This window comes from Delphinus delphis, chromosome 1 (assembly GCF_949987515.2).
Source record: "Delphinus delphis chromosome 1, mDelDel1.2, whole genome shotgun sequence".
In the NCBI taxonomy this organism is placed as follows: domain Eukaryota; kingdom Metazoa; phylum Chordata; class Mammalia; order Artiodactyla; family Delphinidae; genus Delphinus; species Delphinus delphis.
The window spans coordinates 43,814,401-43,842,116 of NC_082683.1; the positions used below are offsets into that span (position 1 = coordinate 43,814,401).

The 27,716-nt window shown below is 46.5% G+C and overlaps 1 protein-coding gene across 3 annotated transcripts; it reads right to left on the reverse strand.

The window, feature by feature from the left end:
• Window positions 1-683: 683 nt before the first annotated feature.
• Window positions 684-27,628, reverse strand: ECHDC2 (enoyl-CoA hydratase domain containing 2). Of its 3 annotated transcripts, none has more exons than XM_060022178.1 (10): window positions 14,949-15,491; window positions 13,997-14,064; window positions 13,839-13,926; window positions 11,334-11,420; window positions 10,409-10,501; window positions 8,922-8,981; window positions 8,519-8,706; window positions 4,017-4,067; window positions 2,558-2,605; window positions 684-1,697 (listed from the first exon to the last, which is right to left on the reverse strand). In XM_060022178.1, the coding sequence occupies exons 2-10, from the start codon at window positions 14,045-14,047 to the stop codon at window positions 1,620-1,622; spliced, it is 744 nt and encodes a 247-aa protein (XP_059878161.1). In that variant the 5' UTR covers window positions 14,048-14,064; window positions 14,949-15,491; the 3' UTR covers window positions 684-1,619. The 3 variants fall into 3 exon arrangements, with proteins under 3 accessions (XP_059878161.1, XP_059878144.1, XP_059878152.1); XM_060022161.1 differs by lacking the exon at window positions 14,949-15,491 and adding an exon at window positions 26,717-27,628 and having other exon boundaries at window positions 685-1,697; XM_060022169.1 differs by lacking the exon at window positions 14,949-15,491 and adding an exon at window positions 26,717-27,435 and having other exon boundaries at window positions 689-1,697; window positions 8,922-8,978.
• Between the last annotated feature and the right edge of the window lie 88 nt (window positions 27,629-27,716).

Sequence of the window (27,716 nt, forward strand, 5' to 3'; positions counted from 1 at the left end):
TTCCTTTCTGAATTAGTAGCTTATTTTAGGACTAGATCTTTGTGCTGTTAGCTGGCCAGACTCTCAACTGGAATGCTGTATACCTTTGTTTGGAATCAGATGAGGCTTATTCTTATTGTAAACCATATTTCAAACTATTGCTCACTGGTGACTGGATAAGAGGAATTTGTAATCTGCTTCCTTCTGCAGTCCTGCAACTACACAGTATTTTCTCTCATTCACTCTTTTGCATGATTCAAAAGGCTGTCTGACTTTCCTGACCTGAGTTCCGTGCGTTGGAACATGCTGTTACCAGATACTAGCTTAGGCTAATGGGAGGAGGGTGGGTGGGGAATAGTGCCTGTTGAGGTCCAGTTCTACACTGGGCACCTCTCCAAGTTTTGTCTCATTCACAACAATCCTCTGTGATAGTTGAGTTTTATCCTCCCTATTTAACAGATGAGAAAGAAGAAGTTCAGGTTACTTTCCTGAGTAGATAGATGCTGCTCATGCGGTTGCTGCTGATTGGAAGACTTGGGCTCTTCTGTGTTACTCTCCCTTTCAGGAAATGAGCACAACTTTGGGGCACATTAGTATTTAGCAGCAAGTCAACAGTGTTATTGGTATGTGTCCATGCCCGTGGCTTAGTGACTTCTGAGTCTGGCCAGGCGTAGGCGCAGAAAGCTCAGGTCAGTTAAAGAATGACCACGTGGCTGTCTCTTCCCCTGCCTTGGGGCACAGAAGGAGGGCTCCTGAGACTAGTGTGCACATGTGCATATCAGCCACCCTTTATTTCTCAGTGTCGTCATCTTGCTCACTTTTGCTCGTGCTGTTCCCCTCAGGCTTCCTCTTTTTCGCCTCAAATGCCTATTGATCCTTCAGCTTTCAACTCCAGTGTCACCTGCCCATTTCCTGACCTTCCGTGTTGTCCATCAGAGTTAATCGTTCCCTTCTCAGCACTCCTGAAAGCTATTTAATGCTCCATCAAAGATTTGCCTGCCACGTTACAGTTTACAAAAGGTTTTCACAGCAGTGATTTCATCTGGTTCTTAGAAGAACACTGTACATGAATAATAACTCACGTTTATTGAACATCAGGCATTTTAGTATTTGTTTAGTCCTCCCAACAGTTTCATTATAGATGAGGGGGCTGAGGCACACAGTGAGTAACTGGCAGAGAGCTGGGCCTATTCAACCACTGCCAGGGTTTCCTTATTATCTCTGTTGTACAGAGGAAGAAACAGGGCAGTTGAGGGTGGTTCTTACAACCTCCTCTCATCTCTGGTGAGCACCTAATAACTGAGAGGCAGAGGTCAGGCTTGAGTGCCAGCGATATAAAGGCCCAGAGGGGTCTGTTTTGTCCTTAGTTGATCGTTCTATTAGGGAGAGACAGGTATTCTCTAAAGCCAACCCGACGCCAGTGATTGTCTAGCCTGGGTGAGGAATGATGAAGGTAGCGGTAGGTGGTATAGGCAGCACCTTCGTGCCAGGCACCGTGCCAGTCACTCTATATCGATCATCGTCCTTGTGAGGAAACTGAAGCCTAGAGGTGAAATGAGGAGGGCAGGCGCGCTGCACGTTTTCCTTCCGGATCCTTCCCTGTAAGGTGTGCATCTCCCATGCGTAAGGTTCAAGGGAAGTCACTCGCCAACAAATCTAGGGGGCCGCTTCTCCCTGAAGGCAGCCATGCCTTCCAGCCGATCCCGGGTCGGGATGTTCTGAAACAACATACAGAGTATTAGTCTGTGGGAGCAGGACCAGAGGCCAATACTCGCTCAAGCTTGTTCAATGCATGACAAGGACAGAATCCAAGTCTTTCGCTGCCTCTGGACTCCGGTGTTGCAACACTGGAGGCCCATGCAACAGTATGGGCCTCGATGGCTCCTTGGTCTCCTGGGGAAGACAGGCTGCCTCTTCAGCACCCGAGGCCTGTCACACTAGCCTCTCTTTGCACACAGCTTGCACGCCTCCAGAGAGCTCACAGTCTCGTGCAACAGTCAGAAATGAGGCTACTCAGTAGAGAAGATAGATTAGGCTTTGCGGTAAGAACTCTGGCTTTGAATCCTGGTGTGTAGTTGGTTCACACTACGTCCTACAAGTCCCAGGACCCCCTGTTTAGGAGTATTTTCGTTATTTGTTAACCTGGAGATTAATATTTTTGACTCACCCAGGAGTGAGGGGCTAAATAGGTCAGCCCCAGGTTTATTGCCCCACCATCGAACACACACAGCCTACAGGTGAAAACCAAGGCTTTGATGTCCCACTCCAGCCTGGCGTCTACAGTAGCCGCTGGTACAGGGATTGCATAAGCTGCTATTCTTCTCTCTCAAGTTCCTCTGTGATTCTCTGGGCCCCCAAGTAGAGCAGGATACACCACCATTAGATGGCTGAGGAAACAGTCCCAGAGAGGAGCAGTGTGGCTCCCCTGGGATCACCCCAGGCTAACTGAGGAAGGAATGGCATGAAGACTGACTCTCTGGGTTGGGAGGAACCTACTGAATTGGTCATAAGTACTTAAGGCCGCCCACTCTGGCCCGGCTTCTGCTACAAGCATGCAGGGCTGGTGGCAGACACATACCTGGGCATAGCATATCCCTTCAATGGCCATCCCTGATGCAATGTCCACCTGCAAGAAAGAAGTTGTGCGTGGATCAGCCTGACCTTGCCCATCCCCATCAGCACTGGGCGCCAGCTAGTCCTACTTCCTACACCACTTCTTACTGATTATGGATTCTTCCAGCAAAGAATTATTGAGGCTTACTGTATGCCAGCCCATATGAAGAGAGATGAGCTGATAAGGAATCCCCTACCTAGAGAGGGAATACCATTCCTAACAGTGGTGAAACAGTGCTGGGATGAATGCGGGCTGTGAGAACAGCGGGGAGGATGACACATAGCCTGTAGAGCTGAGGAGGGTGTGCCTGAGCTGTGCTTGCACAGCCAGTGTTCCCTCCTTGCTGTCTGGCTGCCTCCCCATGCCTCCTGTCACCCCTATTAGTGAACTGTGCTGGCTTCCCATTGCCCTGAGGACTAAGGCCTTTATGACTTGGCCCCTGGCAACTTCCCAGCCTATACTGCACAGTACTTGCTATTGCTACCACTTACAAGCACTATTTTAAGAGAAGTACCTTTCCCAACAGGGGTTATTTTCCCTACTGTACAGCTGAAGAATCTGAGGCATAGAGAGGTGGAATGATTTGTCTAAGGGCACAACAGTATGTGGAAAAGCAGGTCTTTGAACCCAGATGGTCCAGCACCAGAGCCTATGCCCCTAACCTCCATGCTATGTTGTCTCACTCGTCCCTTTGTCCTGTTCTGTCAAGTTGCTTATTTATACACCTCTGTGTTTTTCCTCACACTTGTCCCTATTTTTTGGAAGTCTCATCCACCCTAAGCCCCAGTTCTAGAAAACATTCTCCAACTCAGCACTGTCCAATACCGTAGCCAGTAGCCACATGGACAGTGCAGCTCTAACCTCCCCAGGGTGTCTGCTTGGTCCCCTTGACCCTTTATTAGTGATTTGTGTCCGTCCCCCTCCCCACCTTGGGGGCAGTGACCATATTTGACTCATTTCTGGGTCCCAGTTCAGGTCTAGGTTCATTGTGTGATGACTGAATGAATGAGCTGATGTCTAGGATGGGTTAGCTGCAGCCAAGGCCCCACACCTGAGCCCGGTCCACGAGGCCACATTACTGACCAACACAAACCCGAGAACATGGACTGGGAGCCACGCAGACCTGGATTCTTGTTACTCACTTGTTCTGGGACCCTGGATAAGTCTTACCCTTTCTGAACCTCAATTTCCTTCTCTCTCCAAGGGCGAGAGATGAGGATAAAATGTCATTTGGAATATCACCTGGCCAAACTTGATTTTGTAGGTAGGTAAAAGCAAGGCATAAAGAGAGAGGTCAGACTCCCGAGTCCAGTTCCTGAGCTCTTTCCAGCTGTGCTGTCCATCTGTTTGCCATGAAAGCACCACCTCCCAGCCGCCCCACTGACTTTAGTGGGGCCCAGGTTCCAACCCAAAACCCTCTCACCTCTGTTCCTCGGTCAATGGCTACTTTGCCCAGCCGCACAGCAGTGGGGGCCTAGGGAAGAGAAGCAGCTTGGTTGAGGAGGGGATCAGTGCTCATGGTTAGGCACACAGCTCCACGGTGGGGGAAGAGGTCTGCACAGAGATCCAGCTGTTCTACTGACAGTGTTAAGTTTCGTTAGTTTTAGTACCTGCTACTTCTCAGCAGATGTTCCTTTTCTATAATGGAGGAAGCCTAACTGATCCCTGACCCTCCCAATCGTGACCATCCGGGGTTCTTGTCATTTAATCCATCCCTCCAGCATGTACAACATTTTCCAAATGCTTTCCCACCCACAGACTTCTCTAATGGTCAAATGGTGCTGCCCATCCTTCCAGGATGGTGCCATGTTTAATCGAGGCTCAGGGTGGTGAAGCACTTGGCCACGTTTGTCCAGTGAGTCAGTGGTGAAGCTTAGATCTGATTCCCAGTCACCTTTCCCACTGCTGCTCCCTTCCTCTACCTCTCTCATCTCAAGCCTCTCCTGCGAGCAGGTTTTCCCCCAGTAGGGTGAAAAATGGTCAAGATTAGGAACTTGGGCTTTGGAGTCTGACAGGCCTGGGTTGGAACCCTGAGGGGGCATTTTGCAAGAGCATCCAAGTGGCCGTCTTTGCCTCACCGACCTTGCTTCCAGTTAGCTTGTGCCACAGCAGGCCTGGCACTCCATCCCCAGCCCCACTTCCAGGCAAGGAGTGCTTTTGCCTCCTATATTATTTGAAGTTTTTGTATTTGTATTATTTGAAGTTTTTCTTTATCAGAAAAAGAATGATTTGAAAAGTCTGTTAGCATAGAAGCCATAAATAAAAAAGCTAGCTACATAAAAATGAAGGACTTCAGACTGTGAAAAATACCACAAATAAAAGACAAAAATCAAAAACTGGGAAAATATATTTGTGATACTGTGACAGAAGAATTTCCATAACAAAAAGCTGGTATAATGTTTTTATAACATTCACAACAGTATGAAAAGTTAGTTCACAGAAAAGAAATACAGGCACAAGGTATGTTCAGCTTTACTTTTAAAGAAACGTAAATCAGAACAGTGAGGTGCTCCTTTTCACCTCAGACTAGGTAAATTGTAAAGTGTTGGTAATGCCCATTATAGCTGAGATTTAGGAAAGAGGTATTTGCATACATAATTGATAGGAGAGTAAATTGGTACAATGCTTCGGGAAGGCAGTTTGACAAGAACTGGCAAATTAGATGCACATGCTCTTTCATGTTGTACCTCCATGTAGGCATCTACTTCCAGAAGTACACTAAGATGTACAGTTATCCACTCCAGCTATTTTTCAGGAGCATAAAGATGTAAGCAACGTGATGTTCCTCATTAGAGTACTGGTTAAATGAGGGCACGTCCATACCATGAATGAAAAAGTGCAGCTGTTTAAAAGAATGGGGTTGATAAGTATGTGCTGGAATGGGAAACTCTCCAAGGTAGTAGGTAAAAAAGAAAGGTGCATACTGGTTTGTATATTATTCCATTTGTGTAAAAGGTGTTGGTATGATGTGCCTTTGGGGAGAAGGGTCAAGAGAATGGAGAACTTCACTTTTTTGTTTTATACTTTTCCATACTGTTTGAATTCTTTTCTATGCATATTTTAATTTCATGTTTTTTAAATGTCTGTTAGAACTGGATTAGCCTCTAAAGGTGTGTTCCTTGTTCCCTAAACCATCTTAAAAAGAATTTAGAGTCATTTAGATATGAGTATATGTGCATAATTTATATTGTACATACAATGAATATTTCTGGAAGAGTGTGCAAACTGGCAACAGTGGTCATCTCTGGGGAGACGGATTGGGGAGTTGAGCGATGTTTTGGTGACCAGCTCTCCCGGTTTGCCAGTGACTGAAGGGTTATTAGGACATGGGACTTTCACGTTGAACCTGGACAGCCCCAGGTAAACAGGGTCACCCTACTTTTGATTTTTACTTTATGTCCTTCTTATTCTTCTGTTCTGTTTGATTTGCTTGTCATGAATATATGTTATTTAACTACTGATTTCTCATCACAGAACATTAAAAACTACATAGCTATGTTGTACTGTGTTGAAAACACACGTTTCTGAGTGTGTGTGTATGTATGTGTGTGTGTATGTGTATATATATATATACATATATATATGTAGTTGACCCTTGAACAGCCCAGGGGTTATGGGTACCGACCATCCAGACAGTGGAAAATCTGCGTATAACTACAGCCAGCCCTCCCTATAAAGAGTTCTGCATCCGCGAACTCAGCCAACCTCAGATCGTGTGGTACTGTAGTATGTATTTAGCTGAAAAAAATCCATGTATAAGTGAACCTGCACAGTTCAAACCTGTGTTGTTCAAGGGTGCCCTGTGTGTGTGTGTGTGTGTGTGTGTGTGTGTGTGTGTGTGTGTGAATTATTAGAAATATGATTGATCATTTCATGCTGTTTGGAAATGAGAACAGTGAGTCACACTGGCCACAGTATGTTCCATCCCTTTGTTGTTCAAGTAGAAAACGTAGCCAAATCCATATTCAAAGGATAAGGTATGTTTATTATCTAAAGGGAAGATCTGAGTGTTAAGTTGTGGACCTTGTGTTTATTGACAGTTTTTTCTGGGCTCTAATCTCTGCAGCCACTTGACTCCTTAGTCTTAGTAGTTTGTCCGCTAGAGGGCAGCCATCTACCACACCACCCTTTGTGCTCACCCCATCCAAGAACCCTTTCATCCTTGGCACCCAGTTACTCAGCTGGAAGTTAAAGATTCATTTTTCAGGTTGCATCGAAATGTCCTAGCATTTGCATTAGTGATTTTAGTACTAGTTTTTGGTATGCTCGTGTTTTGGTATACAAAGCTGCTTTTAAATACTGAAATACTAGTAATTATATTAGTAGAATACCGTTATTTCAATATACTGAAAAATCTGAAGCTGAATCATCTTGAGATAAGCTCAAAGACCCAGTTATTTAGTTTATGCGGAAAGATAAGCCCTGTAGTCTACAAGTCTTGCTGGATAGGCCCCCTCTGTGGAAGTGTAATTAGCTACTGTCCTGAGTCATTCAGAGTTTTGTATTAGTTCAGAGACTTTCTGACCAACTATAACAGAAACATGACAGCATTAAAATTAACAGCATCAGACTCTCCATTTATATGTGCTGAAACTATCAATAAAAAGAAGACAAAAGAAATGCTTTCTTTTAAACCAAATTCACTATCAGCTTTTTATAGTCCCTGCCCTCAAAAAAGACCTCAAAGTTATAAAAAGAGGCAGGATTATTTAAGGAAGACAGTGTTTTTTTTCCAAAATAAAATACCTCTTTTTTACTCTTCATGATTAATTCAAATACTTTTCTCTGTTAATAATATTAAAATGGTAGAGTATGGGTAACAGTTTTATAGGCTTCTATTTTAACTTCGTTTTGTAACGTCTGTAATTTTTTGTATTTGAAATGCATTATTTAGTTTGTTTTTTTAAAAAATCGTACACATTCTGCACTCTTTAAAATAAAATACCAGTTTTTTTATTATGCAGCATTAATGCCAAAATACCAGTTACTGATTTTCTTTCTGGTATTGCAGTCACTTTCTTTGACCTTGATGAACGGTCACTTACCTTTCTGGGTCTGTTACAGCATAGATACAATGGGGATAATCAGCTCAACTGGATTGTTCTAATAGTTGGGACACTATTAAAGTACCTTGGATTGTGTCGGATGGATGAGATGCTCCGTATGGGCTAAGTCAGTATTATAAATTAGCAAAACCTAGCTCCATTTCAGCTGCTTACATATCTGCAGAAACTTGGGACCTCCCTCTGGGTCCTCTTAGAGGAGTGAGAAGCCAGCAGAGCCTCTCAGGTACTTGGAGATTACATGTAGGCAGGGCCTAAACCTACTCCCTGGGTCTCTAAACCTTTTGGGAGACTATGCTCATAGGCTATTTGAGGATTTTAAAAAATGAATGGAGCTTAACATGTCCTACATCATGTATTTCAAGCACTTTTCCACCATGTAGTATGGTCGGAAAGTTGAGCTGGTAGTTCTTTATCTGCTTTAGAACCTTGCTTTTTCAATTTTGGGGACATTTTAATGCAGTACTGTCCAATACAGTAGCCAGTAGCCACATGTGGCTATTGGCATTTGAAATGTGGCAAGTGTAACTGAGAAACTAAAATTTTAATTTTAATTTAAATAATGTGGCTAGTGGCTGCCTTAGTGGACAGCACAGGTAGAGGATGTTTACATCATCTCAGGAACTTGTTTTACAGTGCTGTTCTGAGGATTTTCAAGCCTATTTGATTCCAGTCCCTCAGAACTTAATTTTCATTTTAACTTAAAATCTGATTTCGTTTACTGGATGGCTGAATGGATGCTAAAACTCCAAAGAGGGTTAATTTTATAAATCTGGGTAGATGGATCTTATGTTGCCCCCTGGCCTCTCCACACGTGCATCCCGTGTGGCACAGGCCCTCCTGTGCTGGGTGATCACCAAACCTGGGGCAGGATCTCCTGGGCCAGTGCTCGTGCCCGGTGGTAGGCGGCGTTGCCCTCCTCATTCTGGGCCACAGCATGGTTCACCAGCCCCAGAGCCTGGGCCTGTGACCCGCTCAGTCGTCGGCCTGTGAAGATGAGCTCCTTCGCCAGGGCCACCCCCAGGCATCGAGGCAGCCTCTGAGTCCCTCCTGCCAGGATGGAATAGGGGTGGTGAATCTGCATGGGAAGTGGGAGGCCAGAGAAGGCCCAGGCTGGGAGTCAGCCAAGACCTCTCAGAAGCAAACTGAGTTAGGTTGGCAGGGCAGAGCCCAGAACATAGGGCAAAAGAGGAAAGTAGGGAATTATGCTGGATAGACTGGAGTTGAACAGGTAAAGAAGGATGGATGCTGTGGGTTGAGGTTACCTGCTCCTGGGAGGAGTCCTCGGGTGGTCTCAATCAGCCCCATGACAGCTGAGGAAGCTGCTTAAACAAAACAGAATGAAGCCCCAACCCTACCTTCCAGCGCCAGTCCCCAAGGAGAAGAGATACCGCCTGTGGGCTCTGCTCACTCCTCCAGCCAGCCACTTCCCTCATGGTGTGGCCACAGCCAGACTCCCCCAGATGCTGCCTTTGGAAGAGCCCTAGCCTGGAAGCCAGCAGGCCCAGGCACTCATCCTACCTCCCCTACTCAACCAGGCAAGTCTCTTACCCTTTCTGAGCCTCGTGGGTGGGAAGAAGACGACTACCCCTCTTCTGCCTATTCCAGAGAGCTGCTAAGGATCAGGTGAGGTAATGGTGCTTGGAACAAGGAAGGGGTTCCTAGAAGGTGCCTGACACCTGTTTGTAAGTTAATGGATTCTCTGTCTCACGCATCCTTAGCTCAGGTTTGGCCTAGAGTGTCGCTGACTCCTGCGCCCAGCAGTTATTTTTCCCAGCTTTTTGTCAGCCTGAAAATTTCCTGTATTCCGGTCCACATCCTCTTTCCCCAGTTCTGCTTCCTCTGACAAGCCCTCCTTGAGGTGTCCCACCACACAGGCTTCTGAATTCCCTCAGCACAGGCCACCGGAACCATGCAGTACGGGAGGGAGGAGTTGATGTTCACCCTCCTATCCACCAAACCCTGCAAGTTAGTTGCCTTAAACATAGGCAGGTGAGAAGCAGATCCGGGGCTGTGACCTGACCTGGTATTTTGATGCCTTCTCTTCGATACGCATCTTGTAGATATAAGCTCCCTCTATGCCTGGGGTTACACATTTTTAAAAAATGTTCTTCCTGGATGGCGGGAGAAAGCAATGAGGGGAAGAGAGTAGCACCGTGGTGGCACTCAGACTTTCTCTGATTGCCTCCAGGAGGGGCGCACCTAACCACCAAGACAGGAAGGTTAAAAAGTGATCGATTATCTTCATCCTCCCCTCCCTCCACTCTTCAAAGCTCAGTTTCTCTGAACTAGTAACGCAAACCTTTTTGGGTGCCAGTGAACCAGAGGGCAGTGTTCTTGCCCAGGCATGTTTGTGACTAGCTGGGCAGGTGACAGACCGCCCCCACGGCTCACCTTTGCTCAAAACGTGATTGAAAAAGCTGGCCTGGACAGAACTGGAAGGTTGAACAGTTAGTCTTTGTCCCCAGCCTTCCCTCTCTGTGTTCTTTTTGCTGTCATGTTAGCAGTTGCTCTGGGGTTGGTGGGAGCAGTCCTGAGCGGAGGGCAGCTGACTGAGAAGGATGGGTACTGCCGCAGTCGGGCCAGGCCAGGAGGGGAACCAGCTGCTGCCTGAACTCTCTGTCTCCCACCTTGCCTTTAGTTCTGTGGCTGCTTGGAAAGCCAAGAGCAGTGGCTGACTGCAGAATCCCCAGAATTAGCCTGTTTCACTCTTCCTTCCCCACCCTACCCCACCTCTCCCCGTGCCCAGTACCTGCCACTCGGAGGTCACAGGCCAGGGCGAGTTCCAGGCCTCCACCTAAGGCAAACCCATCCATAGCTGCAATGGTGGGCGCAGGGAAGGCTGCTGTGGAGATGAAGAAAGGCTCAGCCTGCGAGGCCCTGGCAGGACCCGGACAGTGTCTCAGGGAGGGGAGGAGCTAACTGGTTGGGACAGAGGGCTTCATTGGTCCAGGTTTGGGGACCTTACCTGGTACCTCAGCCAGGTTACCTTAGAAGTTGGTTTTCCTACTGGGGAGAGTTGTGTGATCAGCTGGGGATCGGGAGTGGGGAGATGGACAGGGTAATCTCCTGCTGGCCTCCCTGGGACCAGCCTTTTTGCACTCCCTTCTTATTCTGTGTGCCAAGCCCCATACTGAGTGCTGGGAACACAACTGAACCAGACGTGGGGAAGGCAGACCTGTAAACAGGCAATGATGACCCAGGTAATCAGTGCTCTGATAAAGGAAGCTTGGAGGATGGATCAGGGACAGCTTCCTGGAGGAGGAGGCACTGGTGGTCTTAAAGAACGAGTAGAAAGTTCAGATGGCCAAGGAGGGATATTCCAGGCAAAAGAACAGCCATTGTCAAAGCCTGAAAGCATGCTTGGTGAAACCTGACTCTGAAAAGGCCAGGCTTGCACCCTGAGGGCACAGGGGTTGGGGGTCATAACGAGCAGGGCACAAAGGCTGAGAAGCCAGGGCTCCCTCTGGGAGAAATGCCCTCTGAACCCTCGTCACACCCTCCCCCTTGTAGAATTCCTTGTTCCCTGCCCCTGCCGCCCCCCCGCCAATCATCTGTCTCTCCACAGAGCTCACAACAGAAACTGTTCTGTCTTTAGAGTAGAGTGGTGGGTGGGGTGAGGCTGGGATCAGCAGGGCCCCGGAATGCCCTCCTCCTCCGCACTCCAGGACCCTCACCAATCTCATTCATCAGGCCTCGGAGCCGCTGGACAAAGACCCCCACCTCCGCCTCACTCATCTGCTCCCGCTCCTTCAGGTCTGCACCTGCAGATGCAAGAGTGACAGCCCGTTACTGCCTCCCAGGCTGTCAAAGGATCCAGCAAAGGAAATCTGAAGAGAAGCAGCCAGAGAGGAAAGAGAAACACCGGGAAAACATGGTTAGGGAAGCCGGGGGCGGGGAGCGGTGGTGGTCAAAAAAAGGAGAGGTGCAACAACAACAAAAAGACTGGATTTCATCAAAATTAAAAACTTTTGTGCATCAAAGGACACTATCAAAGAGAGCAAAGACAACCCACGAATGGAAGAAAATATTGGCAAATCATATAACTGGTGAGGAATTGATATCTAGGATATATAAAGACTTCCTACAACTAAAAACAAAACCAAAAACAAAACCCACAAAGGACAAAGGACTTGAATAGATATTTCTCCAAAGACGATAAGTCAGTAAGCACAGGAAAAGATGCTCAACATCATTAGTCATTAGGGAAATGCAAATAAAAACCACAATGAGATACCCCTTTACACCCATGAGGATGGCGATTATAAGCAACAACAACAAAGAAGTGTTGGCATGGATGTGGAGAACACTGATGCATTGCTAGTGGGAATGCAAAATGATGCAGCTGTTGTGAAAAATATTTTTGTGGCTCTGTATGGTCCAGCAATTCTATTCCTAAGTGTATACCCCAAAGAACTGAAGGCAAGGACTCACACAGATAACTTGCACACCAATGTTCATAGCAGTATTAATCACAATAGCCTAAAGGTATAAACAAACCCAGGTCTATCAACAGATGGATAAACAAAATAAATGTGGAAAATAAATATATATATATATAATTTATATATATATATAAGATGGAATATTCATTTTTAAAAAGGATAGAAATTCTGCAATATGCTACAACATGGATGAACATGAAGGACATTATGCTAAGTGAAATAAGCCAGACGTGAAAGGACAAATATATGATTCCACTTGTATGAGGTACCTAGAATAGGCAAATTTGTAAAGATAGAAAGTAGAACAGAGGTTACCGGGGGTTGGGCGAATGGGGAGGAATTGCTTAATGGGTATAAAGTTTATTTGGGGTGATGAAAATTTTCTGGAAATGGACAGTGGTAATTGTTGAATAACCTTTTGAATGTACTTAATGCCACTGAATTTTACACTTAAAAATGATTAAAGTGTAAATTTTTGTGTAATATATATATTTGACAATTCAAAAACTATGTTAAATAGTAATAAAATAAAAATTTGTTAGTTATTTTTTTCCAGTTTTATTGAGAAATAATTGACATACATCACTGTATAATTATTTTTTTTAACAGAAGGGGTTGGTGGGGTCCAAGGAGGCTGAGAGGTCAAGTAAGATGAGAACTGAGAAGTGAGTGCAGGGCCCAGTGGCATGGAGGTGGGCAGGGACCTTGGTGAGAGTAGTGACAATGGAGGCGTCATCAAAGGCCAGATGGCAGGGGCCTGAGGCGGGAGTAAGGGGTGAATACAGTCTTCGCAAGTCTTAGATTATCCAAAAGTCAGTTGGGAGAGCCCTTGGAAGTCTTTGATTAGTTCCAGCCCCTCAGTGAGAGATGGGGAAACTGAGGCCCAGAGAGGGACAGGGACTAGCCCAGGGTTCCAGAGCAAGTCAGGGGCAGATTCAGACCTGCAGCCCCCCTACTTCCCTGTCCTTAGCTGGGATAGTGAGGAGTGGGGCTAACAGGGGCATGAAGTGACCATGATAGAAGAGGTCAGACAGAGGTGGAGCCAGAGGAAGAGGCCAGGGGAGGAGGAGGGCCTCAGCCAGGGCAGCGGGGTCAGGCAGACTGGTCCACATACTTATCCTGCCATGGCAGACCCCGAGCTGGTCGCCGTGATCTGGACAGCTGAGACCTAGGGACTGAGCCATAACTCCTTGAAAACTCCTAAGCATCACGTTCCTCCCACCCTAGCCTTCCACAGCCTCTTCCCACCTCCCCAGTGCCAGTTCTTAGCTCAGCTCAGCTCTCATTCATTTGCTTGTTGTGGGCCTGGATGCGGCATTTCTCATCTTTGAAATGAAGTGCGTGGCGAGGACCAAATGGTGCAGAGACATTGAAGAGTTTTTTTTGACGGACTGAGATCTTGTAGGTGGGCAAAGGGGCACAGAGTCCCATCTTGGCCACAGACCTTGTGAATGTCTTTGGACTCAGCTTCCTCATTTCCTCAGTGAAGGGTCAGAACAGTGCGTGGTGCAGCAGGAAGAACAAGGATTCGGGGATCAGAGAGGCCAAGTTCAAACTGAATTCTTAACTATCTGTGTAACCCTAGGCAAGGAATTTTACCGCTGAGTTCACATCTCTAAAATGGGAATAATGAGTCCTGTGCTGGAGCTGACCTAAGGACCCCACCCCCCACAAATGCCCTCCAGGCCGGGGGGAGCCCTGCTGAGCCGCGGCATAGGGGCTGGAAAGGAAACCCACCTGCACAGAATACACCCTTCACTCCACTTCTGAAGATCAGGACACGCACTTGCCGGTCCTCCCGCAGCTGGGCCAGAGCTTCCAGCAGCTGCAGAGGAGACTCCATCAGATACCTCCCAACCCAGCCCCAGCCCACCCTCGTGCCCACCCTTTCTCACCTCACTAACGAAGACGTTCCCCAGGGCATTGCGGGCGCTTGGTCTGTTCATCAAAATCTCAGTGATTCCTGCAGGGGACAGGGCAGCCTTGGGTGAGCCAGCTGCCCTGCTCACTCCTGGGCTGGGGCCTGGGATCTGGGCACCTCTACCCTCAATGAGCAGTGTAACTTGGGGCAAGTCTCACACACCCAGGCCTCAGTTTTCCCAACCATAAAATGGGGAGAATAACTCTTGCCCTTTCTGCCTCACAGAAGAAGTAGAAGGGCTTGTGAACCTTGGAGCAACATGGGGAGAGGGACAAGAATGACTGCCACAGTGGTTCCTGCCTGCTTCTGCCATTGTGAGACACACACCCCACACACCCCTTCTTCAATTTCACGTATCTCTCCATTATTCTTTTCTCCATAGCCGGACTTCTTCCTCTTGAGCTGAATGAGTTATAATAATATCACCACCCAGAAACCTCCTCGTATGCTCTGACTCGTTCATTGTTCCCTCCTCCCCCCAAAAGTAACAACTCTCTTGACTTTTATGGTGATCACTTCCATGCATTTCTTTAGTTTTATCACACAAATGTGCATCTCTAGACTTCAGAGTTTAGACTTGCTAATTTTCAAAAATAGTGATGTGTCTTTAAAAAGCTTGTTAAAATCCTCAGGTTCTGCCTTTAGTCCTGTCTTTCCCTCAAAAGTTGTTTGTTGGGACTTCCCTGGTGGTCCAGTGGTAAGGAATCCGCCTTCCAGTTCAGGTGACATGGGTTCAATCCCTGGTCGGGGAACTAAGATCCCACATGCCACGGGGCAACTAAGCCAGCATGCCACAACTACTGAGCTTGCGAGCCTGAACCAGAGAGCCTGCGTGCCCCAAACTACAGAGCCCACACGCCCTGGAGCCTTCGCGCCACAACTTGAGAGAAAACCCTCGCGCCACAACTAGAGAGAAGTCTGTGCACCCCAACGAAGAGCCCGCGCCGCAATGAAGATCCCGGGTGCCACAGCTAAGACCCGATGCAGCCAAAAATAAAAATAAAAAAATAACAATAAGGAAAAAACCAGAAGTTATTTATTAAAGAACCTGGGGCATTTGACCTGTAAGGTGTCCTGCAGCGTGGAATTCACTGATTGGACACTCATGGGGCAAGTGACCAGGTTCCTCTGTCACAGGATTTAGCAACTAATCCAGAGGCTTGAGCACACTCACATTCCGTCCCCTTTGGCAAGAGAATAACGTTTGCCCTACCCGTGTGATATTCTTTCACCCGCGACAGTCAAGCTTCTTGAAAGGGTTTTCTGTACTCAATCACTTTCTTGCCTTCCATTCACTTAAGCCTTCTCCAATCTAGCTCCCACCCCGTCACTCAGCAGAAACCATTCTCACCAAAGTGACCAGTGTAACCACATCACTAACCAAGGGACATGTTTCCATCCTGGTCCCAGGCTCCTCAACGGTTAACTCTGCTGACAATACACATGCTCTTCCTTGAACATTTTCTGCCTTGGCTTTTTTTTTTTTTTAATAGATTTAGTTTTTTCAGAGCAGTTTAGGTTCACAGGAAAATGGAGTGGAAAATGCGGAGATTTCCCGTAAATCCCCTGCCCACTGCACATGCATGGTCTCCCCCACTATTAACGTCCCCACCAGAGTGGGATATTTGTTACAAAAGATTAACCTACATGGAAACGTCATTATCACCCAACATCCATAGTTTACATTAGGGTTAACTCTTAGTGTTGTACATCCAGTGGGTTTTGACAGATGTGTAGTAACATATCTGCCTTGTGGCCCCATGTTCTCCTGGTCTTCCTCCTACCTCTCAGATGATGCCTCTGCACTTTTCTAGGTTTTCTTCTACCCAATTTTAAAATTCTTAATTCATTTATTCAACATATATCTATAATAAGTAAGTCCTGGGAATGCAATGTACACCATGTGACTTTAGTTAACAATATCGTATATTTGAAAGTTGCTAAGAGAGTACATCTTAAAAGTTCCCATCACAGGACTTCCCTGGTGGCGCAGTGGTTAAGAATCCACCTGCCAATGCAGGGGACACGGGTTTGAGCCCTGATCCGGGAAGATCCCACATGCTGTGGAGCAACTAAGTCCGTGCGCCACAACTACTGAGCCTGTGCTCTAGAGCCCGCGAGCCACAACTACTGAGCCTGTGTACCGCAACTACTGAAGCCCGCATGCCTAGAGCCGGTGCTCCACAACAAGAGAAGCCACCGCAATGAGAAGCCCATGCACCGCAACGAAGAGTAGCCCTCGCTCGCCGCAACTAGAGAGAAAGCCCGTGCGCAGCAACGAAGACCCAATGCAGCCAAAAATAAAATAAATAAAGTAAAATTACTTTAAAAAAACAGTTCCCATCACATACAAAAAAATGTAACTATGTGTGGTGATGGATCTTAACTAGACTTACTGTGGTGATTATTTCACAATGTATACAAATATCGAATTTTGTTGTACATCTGAAACTAATATGTCAATTATATTTCAATTAAAAAGCCCCAACTCGGGCTTCCCTGGTGGCGCAGTGGTTGAGAGTCCGCCTGCTGATGCAGGGGACACGGGTTCATGCCCCAGTCCGGGAAGATCCCACATGCTGCAGAGCGGCTGGGCCTGTGAGCCATGGCCGCTGAGCCTGCGCGTCCGGAGCCTGTGCTCCGCAATGGGAGAGGCCACAACAGTGAGAGGCCCGTGAACCACACACACACAAAAAAAGCCCCAACTCTTACAAAAAGGTAACTCCATGAAAGAAAGAAGACATACAAATGGCGAATAAGCACATGAAAAGATGTTTAATTTTATTAGTATCAAATAAATAAGAGTTTAAGAAAAGCATAGCACCCAGTACAACGACTAAAACTAAGAAGACTGAAAATAAAAACCAAGTATTGGCTATGAAAAAAACCCCTTACATATCTATTGAACAACTATGATACATAATAAATTGTGGGAGTTGTAAGTTATGTAACAGCCCGTCTTCAAGGTGCTTACAGCCTAATACAAGTAAATGATAACGTGAGGTCATAAGTAAAGTAAGTACATGAAGTACTATAGGATTACAGGTGGCAGCTCATAGATGGGAGCATTTGAGCAAGGTGAGAATAGGTAAAACTTTTCATTTGAAGAGTGAGGTATGATGGGAAAAATACCACAGGTAAGAGACTACTCAATTTTTTAAAAAAATTATTGAAGTATAGTTGATTTACAATGTGTTAATTTCTACTGTACAGCAAAGTGATTCAGATATATATATATGTGTGTATGTGTATATATATATATATATTCTTTTTCCTATTCTTTTCCATTATGTTTTATCACAGGATATTGAATATAGTTCCCTGTGCTATACAGTAGGGCCTTGTTTATCCATTCTATATGTAATAGTTTGCATCTGCTAATCCCAAACTCCCAATCCATCCCTCCCCCTCCCCCTCCTCCCCCTTGGCAACCACAAGTCTGTTCTCTATGAGAGTACTCAATTTTTTAATGTTGAAGTTCCTGAAAGGTCAATCCAAGATCTCTTTATTCAGTCATTTGTACAATTACAAATTTAACACATGTTGGCCTTTGTACCAGACACTGATGTCAGAGGCCAGAGCAGACCCAGTCCCTCTCCTCTTAGATCTTACAGTCTACAGAGGAGACAGACATTCAACCAGTAATTACTATTTATGATGAGAACATGGGGGGAAAAAGGACAAGGAGGTGAGTGGTATAGAGTGGGCAGAGGGGGCCCCTAGTGTAGAAGGTGAGCAGTGACTTCCCCGAGGAAGAAGTGACCTTTCAGCTGAGAGCTGAGGAACGAATAGGAGTCAGCCAGGCAAAAGTGTGTGTGTGTGTGTGTGTGTGTGTGTGTGTGTGTGTGTGTGTGTGTGTGTGTGTGTATGTGTATGTGTGTGTTGGTGGGGAAAAGCCCATTTCAGACAGAGGGAGTGGTACAGATGAGGGCCCTGAGTATAGCAGAGCAGGGTACTATAGGGTTTGTAGAGCTGGGCCTCTTAATGTTTTTTGGCTAGGCCTGAGAATTAAACCAACATAAAACAGATTAAGAGGAGAAAAGCACACAAATTTGTATAAGTTTTACGTAACATGAGAGCCCTCAAAAGGAAATGAAAACCCCCAGAAACGGTAGAACCTACATGCTTTTATAGTAGGCTGAAGAAGGAATGTCAGTTGTGGAAGAGTTAACTATGTGGGAGGCTAAAGGAAGATAAGGCCTGTTTGTACACAGTTGTCTGTTTGTACAGAATTCTCTTGGCTTCAGCTCCCTGTTGAAGAATGTTTCTTTTCTCCAGGTTCAGGGAGGGCATCTTTCACGTGGGAGTTTTTATCTCCTGTTTTCAGTAAGCAAAGGGGAGATTAGAATGCCCTTCTTGCATCTGCTGTTTTTTTCAAGTGCCTTTAGCTCAAAAAAAAAAAAAATCTCTATACCAATGTGGCATATTTTTTTTTGGGGGGGGGGGGACATTGTGCCACCTTTTAGTGTCTTCCAGAACCGGAGGAGTTCAGAGCAAAGGGAGAGCAGTGTGAGGCAAGGCAGAAGAGTCAGGAGGGCTGCACTTGCTCATCTGCCCCTCTCCTTCACGCCTCCCGTGTACCTACCTCCTGTACACCCAGGACTGCCCTGCGCACCTGGCCAGCTCTCCTCTGAGCTCCGAGCCTGAATATCCAGCTGCCCACTTGACATCTAGACCAACATGTCAAGAAATGATCACTCTTTCTCCTGCTCCTTTGGTGAGCGAATGACATATCAACTCAGAATTCTGTCATGTTGCCTCCGTCTTCCTCACCCTTGAAGTTTACTTAGTCCTTGAAGTTTACTTAGTCTCCCAAGCGGCCAATTCAACCTCTTAGATCTCATACCTATCAGCTCACATCCCTCCCTGCAGCCACTAACCTGGTGGGCTCTTTCTTCTATTACGTGGATCCCTCAACTGGCCCTCTGCCCTCAGTCTTGCCTCCCCTTCCCCCTCCACTTTCGTTCCCTCATCTGGGTCAGAGTCATCTTTCTTACCCAAATCTGACCATATTCTTCCCTTCCCTTTTCATCAAAATTAAGTCTAAATCCTTAATACCACCCCAAAGACCCCCTACCATCTGGCTCTTGCATCTCACTCTGGCCTCAACTCACCTGCCAAATCTGGGTCAGGTGTGGGGAAGAGAGAACAGCTCTGGGCAGGGGCTCAAATACTCTTATACCTTCTTGGCCATTTCCCATCCTGTAAAGTGTCAGGATGGACTAGAGGAGTGTTTACCAATCCTCTGGGCTTCAAAGCCCCCTTATTATTTTCTCTCAGCGTGTTTAGCTTTGAAGAACAAACAGGATTTATTAAGATGGCATTCTCAGTGTGAGTTGATCTGAGACACGGAGAAGGGCCAATGAAAGTTTCAGGGGTCTCAAGGGACAGGGTTTCCAGCCACAGTTAGAGAACTGTGGTCCAGGACAGAGAACTGTAACATGCAGGCTAGGTGGGCTTCTTTAGCCTCCCCAGAAACCTTCATAGAGTTCTTTGAGCCCAGCAGGCCTGGAGGTCCCACTGAGGAACTCAGATGTCCCAAAGATCCTCTCCAGATGAGAAAATGCTGCAACTTTGGGGAAGGGAAACTGTGGTGGATACAGAGAAACCACATCAGAAGGGTTGAGGAGAACAGTCTAGGTCCAAGGTCATTGTGGCAGACAGACCTTAGAGTGGCCCCCATGTTCACATCCTGCATAATCCCCTTCCCTTGAATGTGGACAGGACCTGTGAATTGCTTCTAACCAAGAAAATACAGGTAAGGTCATAAAATACCACTTGTAAGATTAGGTCTAATTATATGGCAAAGGTAATGAGATGTTACTTCTGTGATTAGGTTATGATGTATATAAGACTCTATATTACTAGCATACACTAGAGAAACTAGTGGACCTATGGAGAGGGTTGTGTGGCAAGGTACTGTGGTCAGCCTCTAGGAGCTGAGAGTGGCCCCCTGGCCAAGAGCGAGAGAACAGGACTTCAGTACTACAACCACAGGAGATGAATTCTGCCAACAGCTGAGGAACTTGGAAGCAGACCTCTCCCCAGTTGAGCCTATGATGAGACCACAGCCCCCACCAGCTCCTGGATTGCAGCCTGCTAAAACCCTGAAGCAGAGAACCCAGCTAAACTGTGCCTGGACTTCTGACCTACGGAAACTATGAGAAAATAAATGTGTGTTATTTTAAGCATAGAGTTTGTGGTAATTTGTTACATGGCAATAGAAAACTAATACAGTCATGACGTCTTGGGATTGACAGAAACTTTGCTCTCTTCTCTTTGCTTTCCTGTTCTGTCTTTCCTTTTTCTCTGGCTGACTCTCTCCCACATTTCATCTCTATTTCCCTCTTTCAGAATGTAAATGTGGTGCTTGGCTCAAGTCACAGCTCAGTCACATACCAGCTTCATGGCCTTGGGCAAATTACTTTACCCTTCTGACCTTCACTTTCCCGATCTGTAAATAGAAATGCTAAAAAGGTTGTAATGAAGATTAAAAGAGATAATGCCCACAAGTGCTTAAACATAGTCTGTGGGTATTGTGAGTGGGGAAGATGCACAGAAGCTGGGGAAAGTCTAGGGCCCCACATGAGCTGAGAAATCTAAGCTGGGAGCCCTGAGGAGCCAGACAGGGTGTCTCTGGCTTTAATTCATTCACCTGACAATGTGCAAGTTGTACTACCACATGCCAGGCCCCAGAGAAATAGAGAGGACTCAGCCATGGTCCCTGACTTCTTAGTTGAGCCCCTATTCTGGGAACCTTGCCCTTGCTGGGCCCCAGTAGTGCACTGCACCCCCTCTACTCTTACCAGACCCCCCCATACCACTGGCTGATGATTTGAATTCCTTAGCAGATGACCTAGAGTCACACTGATGGGATGGTCTGAATCACCAGGTGATGTGGGTGGGAGTCAATAGAAACTACTGGGAGATAGTATAGAGACCAATTGGTTTAACAATCCCTTACTATATAGAAGGGGAAACTGAGGCCCAGAAAAGAAGAGAATTTGCCAAAGTTAATAGTTGGACCCAGCTAGCAATTCTCACTCTCAAAGAGCTAACAACTGATGAGGGAGACAAGTCCAGACACAAGGGATGTAAAAGGAAAATGGTGGGGGGGTGTAATTCCAGAAGGATTTACAAAGGTAGAGAGGAAAGAAGAGGACCGAAGTCAGGGGCATAGTTAGAACAAAACACTGAGGTGGGACAGCTTGAAATGAACAAACACATGGGTAGAAGAGATAAGGTGACAATGTCAGGTTGTGGTGGAGAAACTTGAACATCCAGCTAAGGAGCTGGAGTAGAGCCATAAGGAAGAGTGAAGAGTGGTTAACAAGAGTTAACCAAGAGTGGGTTAACAATCCCATTTTCAAGGACAACAGGCACAACGTGACTATGCTCTGGTGACATCATGCCAAGTGGAAGGCAGAACGGGTGGCTTCTAATGGGGTGGTGGGGTGGTTCTCCTGTGTGTGGGTCCCCTCCTCATGCCTCCTCCACTGCTTCTCATTCCTTCCATATGCCCTCTGGCAGGGGCAGAGGCTTAATCTCCTGATGCTTGTTATTTGTGGATAAAAAATTCCCCTTTTGTACAAGTGAGCCCTAAGGTCTATGACCCGTGGTAATTTTTTAACTAATGTACAAGTCTGTGTTTTGAGTCACTGAATTACCAGAAGAGGTAGTGATGACCTAATAGTTGAGAACACAGGTTTTGAAATCAGAGCTGGTTCCAATTGCTTAACCTCTCTATTCCTCAGGTTCTTAATCTGTAAAGTTGGGAGAATAACTATAATTATTTCAAGGCAAGCGCCATTACCAGTTTGGCAGTGAACTAAGCATGAGAGTAAGGGGTATTGTCTAACACCAGCAATCCCACATAGCCAGAGAATTCTCACCAAGTGATGTAATCGGACACTGGAAGCCCCTACATGTCCATCAAGAGTGGGGGATGCACACTAGGGAGTAGTATACAACAGCAGGGAGCAAGGAACAGATTTATATGGCAAAGCAGCTCTTCAAAACTTGGTATCAAGTGGGAAAAAGGAAGAAACATGAGATGTCTAGAATAGTGCCTTCTGTGTAAATTAAAACTCGGACACAAACAATGCTACATAAAACGCAGGGAAGGTTAGAGGGGTTGGACTGGGGAGAAAGTAAAGACAAGAGAAGGACCTTGCCCTGATGGTAACAGGCAGCAGACTGTGGAGTGTGAATAACACCACTGAATGCAAAGTTCAACCACCACCCCCCAGCACCACCCCTGCAAATAAAACTACCCCCAAACAGAAACAAAACAAAATAAAACCAACCAACCAAACAAACAAAACCCAACAGTGCTCAATCAATATGCTCTTAAGTTTGTTAATCAATATGCTCTTAAGTTTGCTAATCAGAGAATGCCAATATGACAAGCAGTTCACAATTGCTTTCTTCTTGCTTTTCACTAGAAGTTAAGATTTTTTTAAGGGTTAAAAATTATAATATGTAATCAAAGCGACTAAAGTGACAAGGGAAGCATTTCAGTGTGTAAAGCAAGTAGGATATTTGTTGTCAGCAAGTAAATATATAAAGACTGGAGATATTTTGTTGTTGTTGTTGCTAAAAAAAAAAAAGGAAAATAATTTTGTCTTAGAGCTGATTGTTTATGGATGGGAAAAAATGGGACAAGTTAATATGGATCCAAGGGGTGATAAAAGGTTTGTGAAAAAGGAACTTTGAGAATAGAATTTTGTATGTTGTTAAGACTGATTAAGACTAGATTAAATTTAATTAGGTAAAGAAATTTTGTGATTAACAGTAAGCTGGTACCAGACTGAAATTTGGTTCTCTCTCTCTGTTAAGAGAACAAAGTTTTGGGCTTCCCTGGTGGCGCAGTGGTTAAGAATTCACCTGCCATTGCAGGGGACATGAGTTCAAGCCCTAGTCCAGGAAGATCCCACATGCCGCGGAGCAACTAAGCCTGTGTGCCACAACTACTGAGCCTGTGCTCTAGAGCCTGCAAGCCACAACTACTGAGCCTGCGTGCCTAGAGCCCCTGCTCCACAGCAAAGAGAAGCCACCGCAATGAGAAGCCCATGCTCAGCAACGAAGGGTAGCCCCCGCTCACTGCAACTAGAGAAAGCCTGCGCCCAGCAACGAAGACCCAATGCAGCCAAAAATAAAATAAATTTATTAAAAAATAAATAAATAAAATGGATAAACAATGACTGTAAATTAAACAGGGCTATGGGAAATCCAAGATGGCCGCTTGGCTCTTCCCGGCTCCCTGACAAACCTCATTTTTTAATTTGATGGGTTAAAGCCTTCCTTGGCTGGAGGGTTAATGCCCTCACAGTGAAAAAAATAAAAGACAAAAAATGTGTTTTCTGGGACTTCCCTGGTGGTACAGTGGTTAAGAATCCGCCTGCCAATGCAGGGGATACGGGTTTGATCCCTGGTCTGGGAAGATCCCACATGCCGTGGGTCAACTAAGCCTGTGTGCCACAAGTCCACACGCTCTAGAGCCCGCGTGCCGCAACTACTGAGTTTGTGAGCTGCAACTGCTGAAGCCTGCACGCCTAGACCCTGTGCTCCGCAACAAGAGAAGCCACTGCAATGAGAAGCCCACGCACTGCAATGAAGAGTAGCCCCCGCTCACCACAACTAGAGAAAGCCCATGTGCAGCAACAAAGACCCAATGCGGCCAAAAAAAAAGAAAAAGTGTTTTCCACTTGCGGTATACCTTCTACAATCTCCAGTGGTCAAGACACCCACTTCACTGGATAAATCATACAAGCCTTAGCAAAAACTTCACAAACTTCTTAAAAGTATCACCATCGGGGCTTCCCTGGTGGCGCAGTGGTTGAGGGTCTGCCTGCTGATGCAGGGGACACAGGTTCGTGTCCCGGTCCGGGAAGATCCCACATGCCGCAGAGCAGCTAGGCCTGTGAGCCATGGCCGCTGAGCCTGTGCGTCTGGAGCCTGTGCTCCGCAACGGGAGAGGCCACAACAGTGAGAAGCCCGTGTATTGCAAAAAAAGAAAAAAAAAAATAAAACAAACAATCACTGTCACTAGCATTCTCAATCATCAGGCAAGGTTAACAAAATTAATAGAAAAACTGGACTCAGAACAAAAATTAATTACATGGGATTAAATGAACTGCTAAATATGATCATAATTCTTTTAGTACTTTTTGTCTGACATATTGCTAGCTTTTAATCTTTGTTTTTCAGATATAAAGAATCTCTTCTTCTCAAGCTAATTATGGTTTACAACAATTTGGTAATTTACACCTGTGGGTAAAATTAAAACATTTTTCTTTTCTTTCTTCCTGGTCCCTCCAGAAATTGGAGACCGTTTGGTTCTGAGCAGCCTTATCAAAATTGTTATTTCTTACATTACCAAATATGTGACTGAGCCTCTGATAAAATGATAGTCCCATATAAGATCAATGATTGTAATGGTATAACTCTAGGTATGGGAAAAAGCAACAAGAGGGAATATTTTCCTGGACCATAAGAGACTAGACTAGTCTCAGGTGGTGCAGAGACTTTTGGGTACCACTAACGAGGCCTAGTCCAGTAACAACGCATTGTGTGGCCTATCAGCGGAGGAAATAAACATTCCTAGCGCTGTGGGACAAAACGGACATGAAATGCCCCCCAAACCATGGTCAAATTTATGGCCATGAAGGGGCCCTGCCGACTGGAAACTGGCACTTGCCATCTGCCTCAACAAAGATTAAATCAGGAGCTGCTGCAGCTGTTGACCTTCAACACCCCCTGAAAGGAGTTCAGGGTGGAGATCAGGAATCAGGCATTCTGTGCTCCGGGAAAAACTGGCAGAACAGGCCTTCAGATAGTTAGATATTTTCAGGTAAGGATTTTTATAAGCCCCAATTCTTGCATCTTCTCATACCTAGAGAAACACTAAAATTATTAATGGTGACAACTGCTTTGGTTTATATGTTAATACCGCATCAAAAGTTAAAACCTACTGGCTACAAGTCTCCTCGAAGTACCAGGTCTAGACTGGGATTCAGGCTTGTTCTCCAGAAAAAAAAAAGAGACCTATTTTGTCTATTAATGTTCAGGTTGTCACTCTTCCAACTACTTCTGAGTCTGTTACACCTACATCAATCACACTGGGCTAATAAAAGAGAACATCAAAAGATATATGACCATGCTAACGCTTCATTCCTTTGGACAGGGTAACCTAAGTGCTGACTATATCTGGACCACAGTTAAAGGAATGCTACCAAATGTATCCTGGTTCTTACTCCTGCTTGGGCCTCTGGTTACAATAATTCTTTTACTGTGGCTCCTGCCTTTTTTTTTTTTTTTTTTTTTTTGCGGTTTGTGGGCCTCTCACTGTTGTGGCCTGTCCTGTTGCGGAGCACAGGCTCTGGACGCGCAGGCTCAGTGGCCATGGCTCACAGGCCCAGCCGCTCCTCAGCATGTGGGATCTTCCCAGACTGGGGTACGAACCCGTGTCCCCTGCATCAGCAGACGGACTCTCAACCACTGCGCCACCAGGGAAGCCCGCTCCTGCCTTTTTAATCTACTTGTTAAGTTTGTCTCTTCCAGATTACGATAGTTTCACATCAAGATGACGGTGACGCAGAGATTCCAGCCACTCCTCGGAACAGATCTTGCCGGAATAACAACAGAAGTCGCCCTGGGACCCCTTAGTGAGGTAGGGCGAGAGCTCCGTGACCCCAACTAGGTAGGGTCTACAAGCCCCTTTCCAGCCTGCAGAAGCTACAGAAGACAGACCATTGCCCTTCATCCTCCCAATAAAGATTTCTGAGGGGTTCACGTCTCTCAGGGGGGATTTGAGGTAGGATATAGATGGGCCCCTGGGCCAGACAGCTGGCGTTTGTCAAGTGGAGTAAAACTGAAGCTTTGTTCTCACCCAGACAATCCAAGGACAAAGCTAGTGGCAGAAGCTGAGCTCTGCTGGAAGAAAGAGATAAGATGACCACTCCTGAGGTCAAGGAAAACTTCCCTGTCTACACATGGGCAGGAAGGCTCCGTGGGGGTGAAAAAGGGAGGAGGTGCCACCCCATAAAAAGTGTGGACATTGCATCCACAGGCCTCTGGTGGGATCCATCTTAGCAAAAAGTTGCGCACGCGTGTTGGGGAGGGCCCTAGGGCAGGTCAGGTGTGGAAAAGAAACAAGATAATTGGCCAAATGTAAACAAAGACCTGGAAGGACTGTCCTATATAAGTAATTTAAATCACCTCTTTACTGTGCTCCTCATTAGAGGAAGCCCGTACTCTTTCTCTCTGTGTATTTCTGCCTAGCTTCTGACTTAAACTGCTTCTCTGTGTGCGCTCCCATGTTGTGCTGTGTCTCTAATAATAAACTTTGTACATGTTTTTACGGTTTTTGCCTCCGTGAAACATTCTTGCTTTCAAATGGGGGAAAGCGCCAGGGCCACTTTGCTTCTAGCCTCTAACCGCTCGCTGGTGGTCTACTGGCTAGGATTCCTGGTTTTCATCCAGGTACCCAGGTCCAATTCCTGGGCAGGGAACTAAGATCTCTTCAGGACCGTTCACTGCTGTCTCCGAGATCAGTTTCAGTCTGCTCCGGGGCAGTGGGCGCGTTGGTCATGGGTCCCGCCCCGGCAGTAGTGCCAGGCGCCGGGAGGGCCTCGGACAGCCTGCCAGCGCTCGCCTCAGCCGCCTCCCGGGCCTCCCAGGACAGAGCACTTACCTTGGTCTGGACCCGCCAGAGCGCACACTTGGATCTCGCGGTTTGCGGCCGCGAGATTGGCGGCGCAGCCACGGGCCTCAAGGGGCCTCCGGGGGCTCGGAAGGCGCAGGGCGCTGGTCAGGACGCGCAGCATTCGGACGAGTCTGGGAAGGTGCCTCTCGGCCCCTCCACCACCCCCTCCTCTCCGGCTGAAAGCTTGCCGCTCAGCCCCAGGCCTTCGTAAACCGCGCCGCCTATGGGCCGAGAGGCCGGCGCGGCTCTCTGAGGCTCTTGGAGACCGGAAGACCTGGGTAGGAGAAAGCCCAGCTCTGCTGTGTGATTTTGGACAAGGCTGCCAACCTCTCTAAGCGTCAATCTATAAAGCGCGGATATAAAAGTGACTAGTGTCAAAGATAAAGAAAGCCGGACACTAAGGTAGTGAGAACAGATTTTAATCGTTAATATACTATTGCAAAAGGGAAGTGTCCAGCGTGACACAGAACTCAACTTGTATTTGTACAGAGGTGACTGGGATTTTTACAGGGAGAATGAAGGATTAGGGAGGTGGGTGACCGGGGACTATGTACAGTCGGGGAAGTAAAACTTACAAAATGCGCGGAGGGGGTTAGTCCACATGAAACCGTTCTAGGTTTGCTAACTGGCGCTTATGCAAGCTTAGGCTCCCACAGAGACTGGGAGACAGGAGCCCTACCTTCAGGTGTTGGCTGGAACAAACAGTAAATTCTTTCAGCAGCCTTGAGTTTTCTCAGGGAGGCACTTTAAATGGGGCTAGAGTCATCCTAGGGATGTGACCTTGAGCTGTTAGAAACTATGTTAGTGTTCCTTTAAGTCTTTGTAGGGGAGGCTGAAGCCTGGTGGAGAAGAGAGCTCAGAGGACACTGGCTAGAGTTTGGTGATGGAGAGAATCTTTGTCACTACCTTGTGGTGGTGTTATGATGATTGGATGGGATGTGTGAATCTTGGTTACACATATGCTCAATAAATGTTATCTCACTTTAAA

Excerpts from the sequence above, each read along its gene's own strand:
- ECHDC2 (XM_060022161.1), bottom strand. The coding sequence starts at position 26,849 with ATGCTGCGCGTCCTGACCAGCGCCCTGCGCCTTCCGAGCCCCCGGAGG. Across the intron at positions 13,927-13,996 it reads GGAACGTCTTCGTTAGTGAG|CTGCTGGAAGCTCTGGCCCA; the intron begins GTGAGAAAGGGT and ends TCTCCTCTGCAG. Across the intron at positions 1,698-2,557 it reads AAGGGATATGCTATGCCCAG|AACATCCCGACCCGGGATCG; the intron begins GTATGTGTCTGC and ends ATGTTGTTTCAG.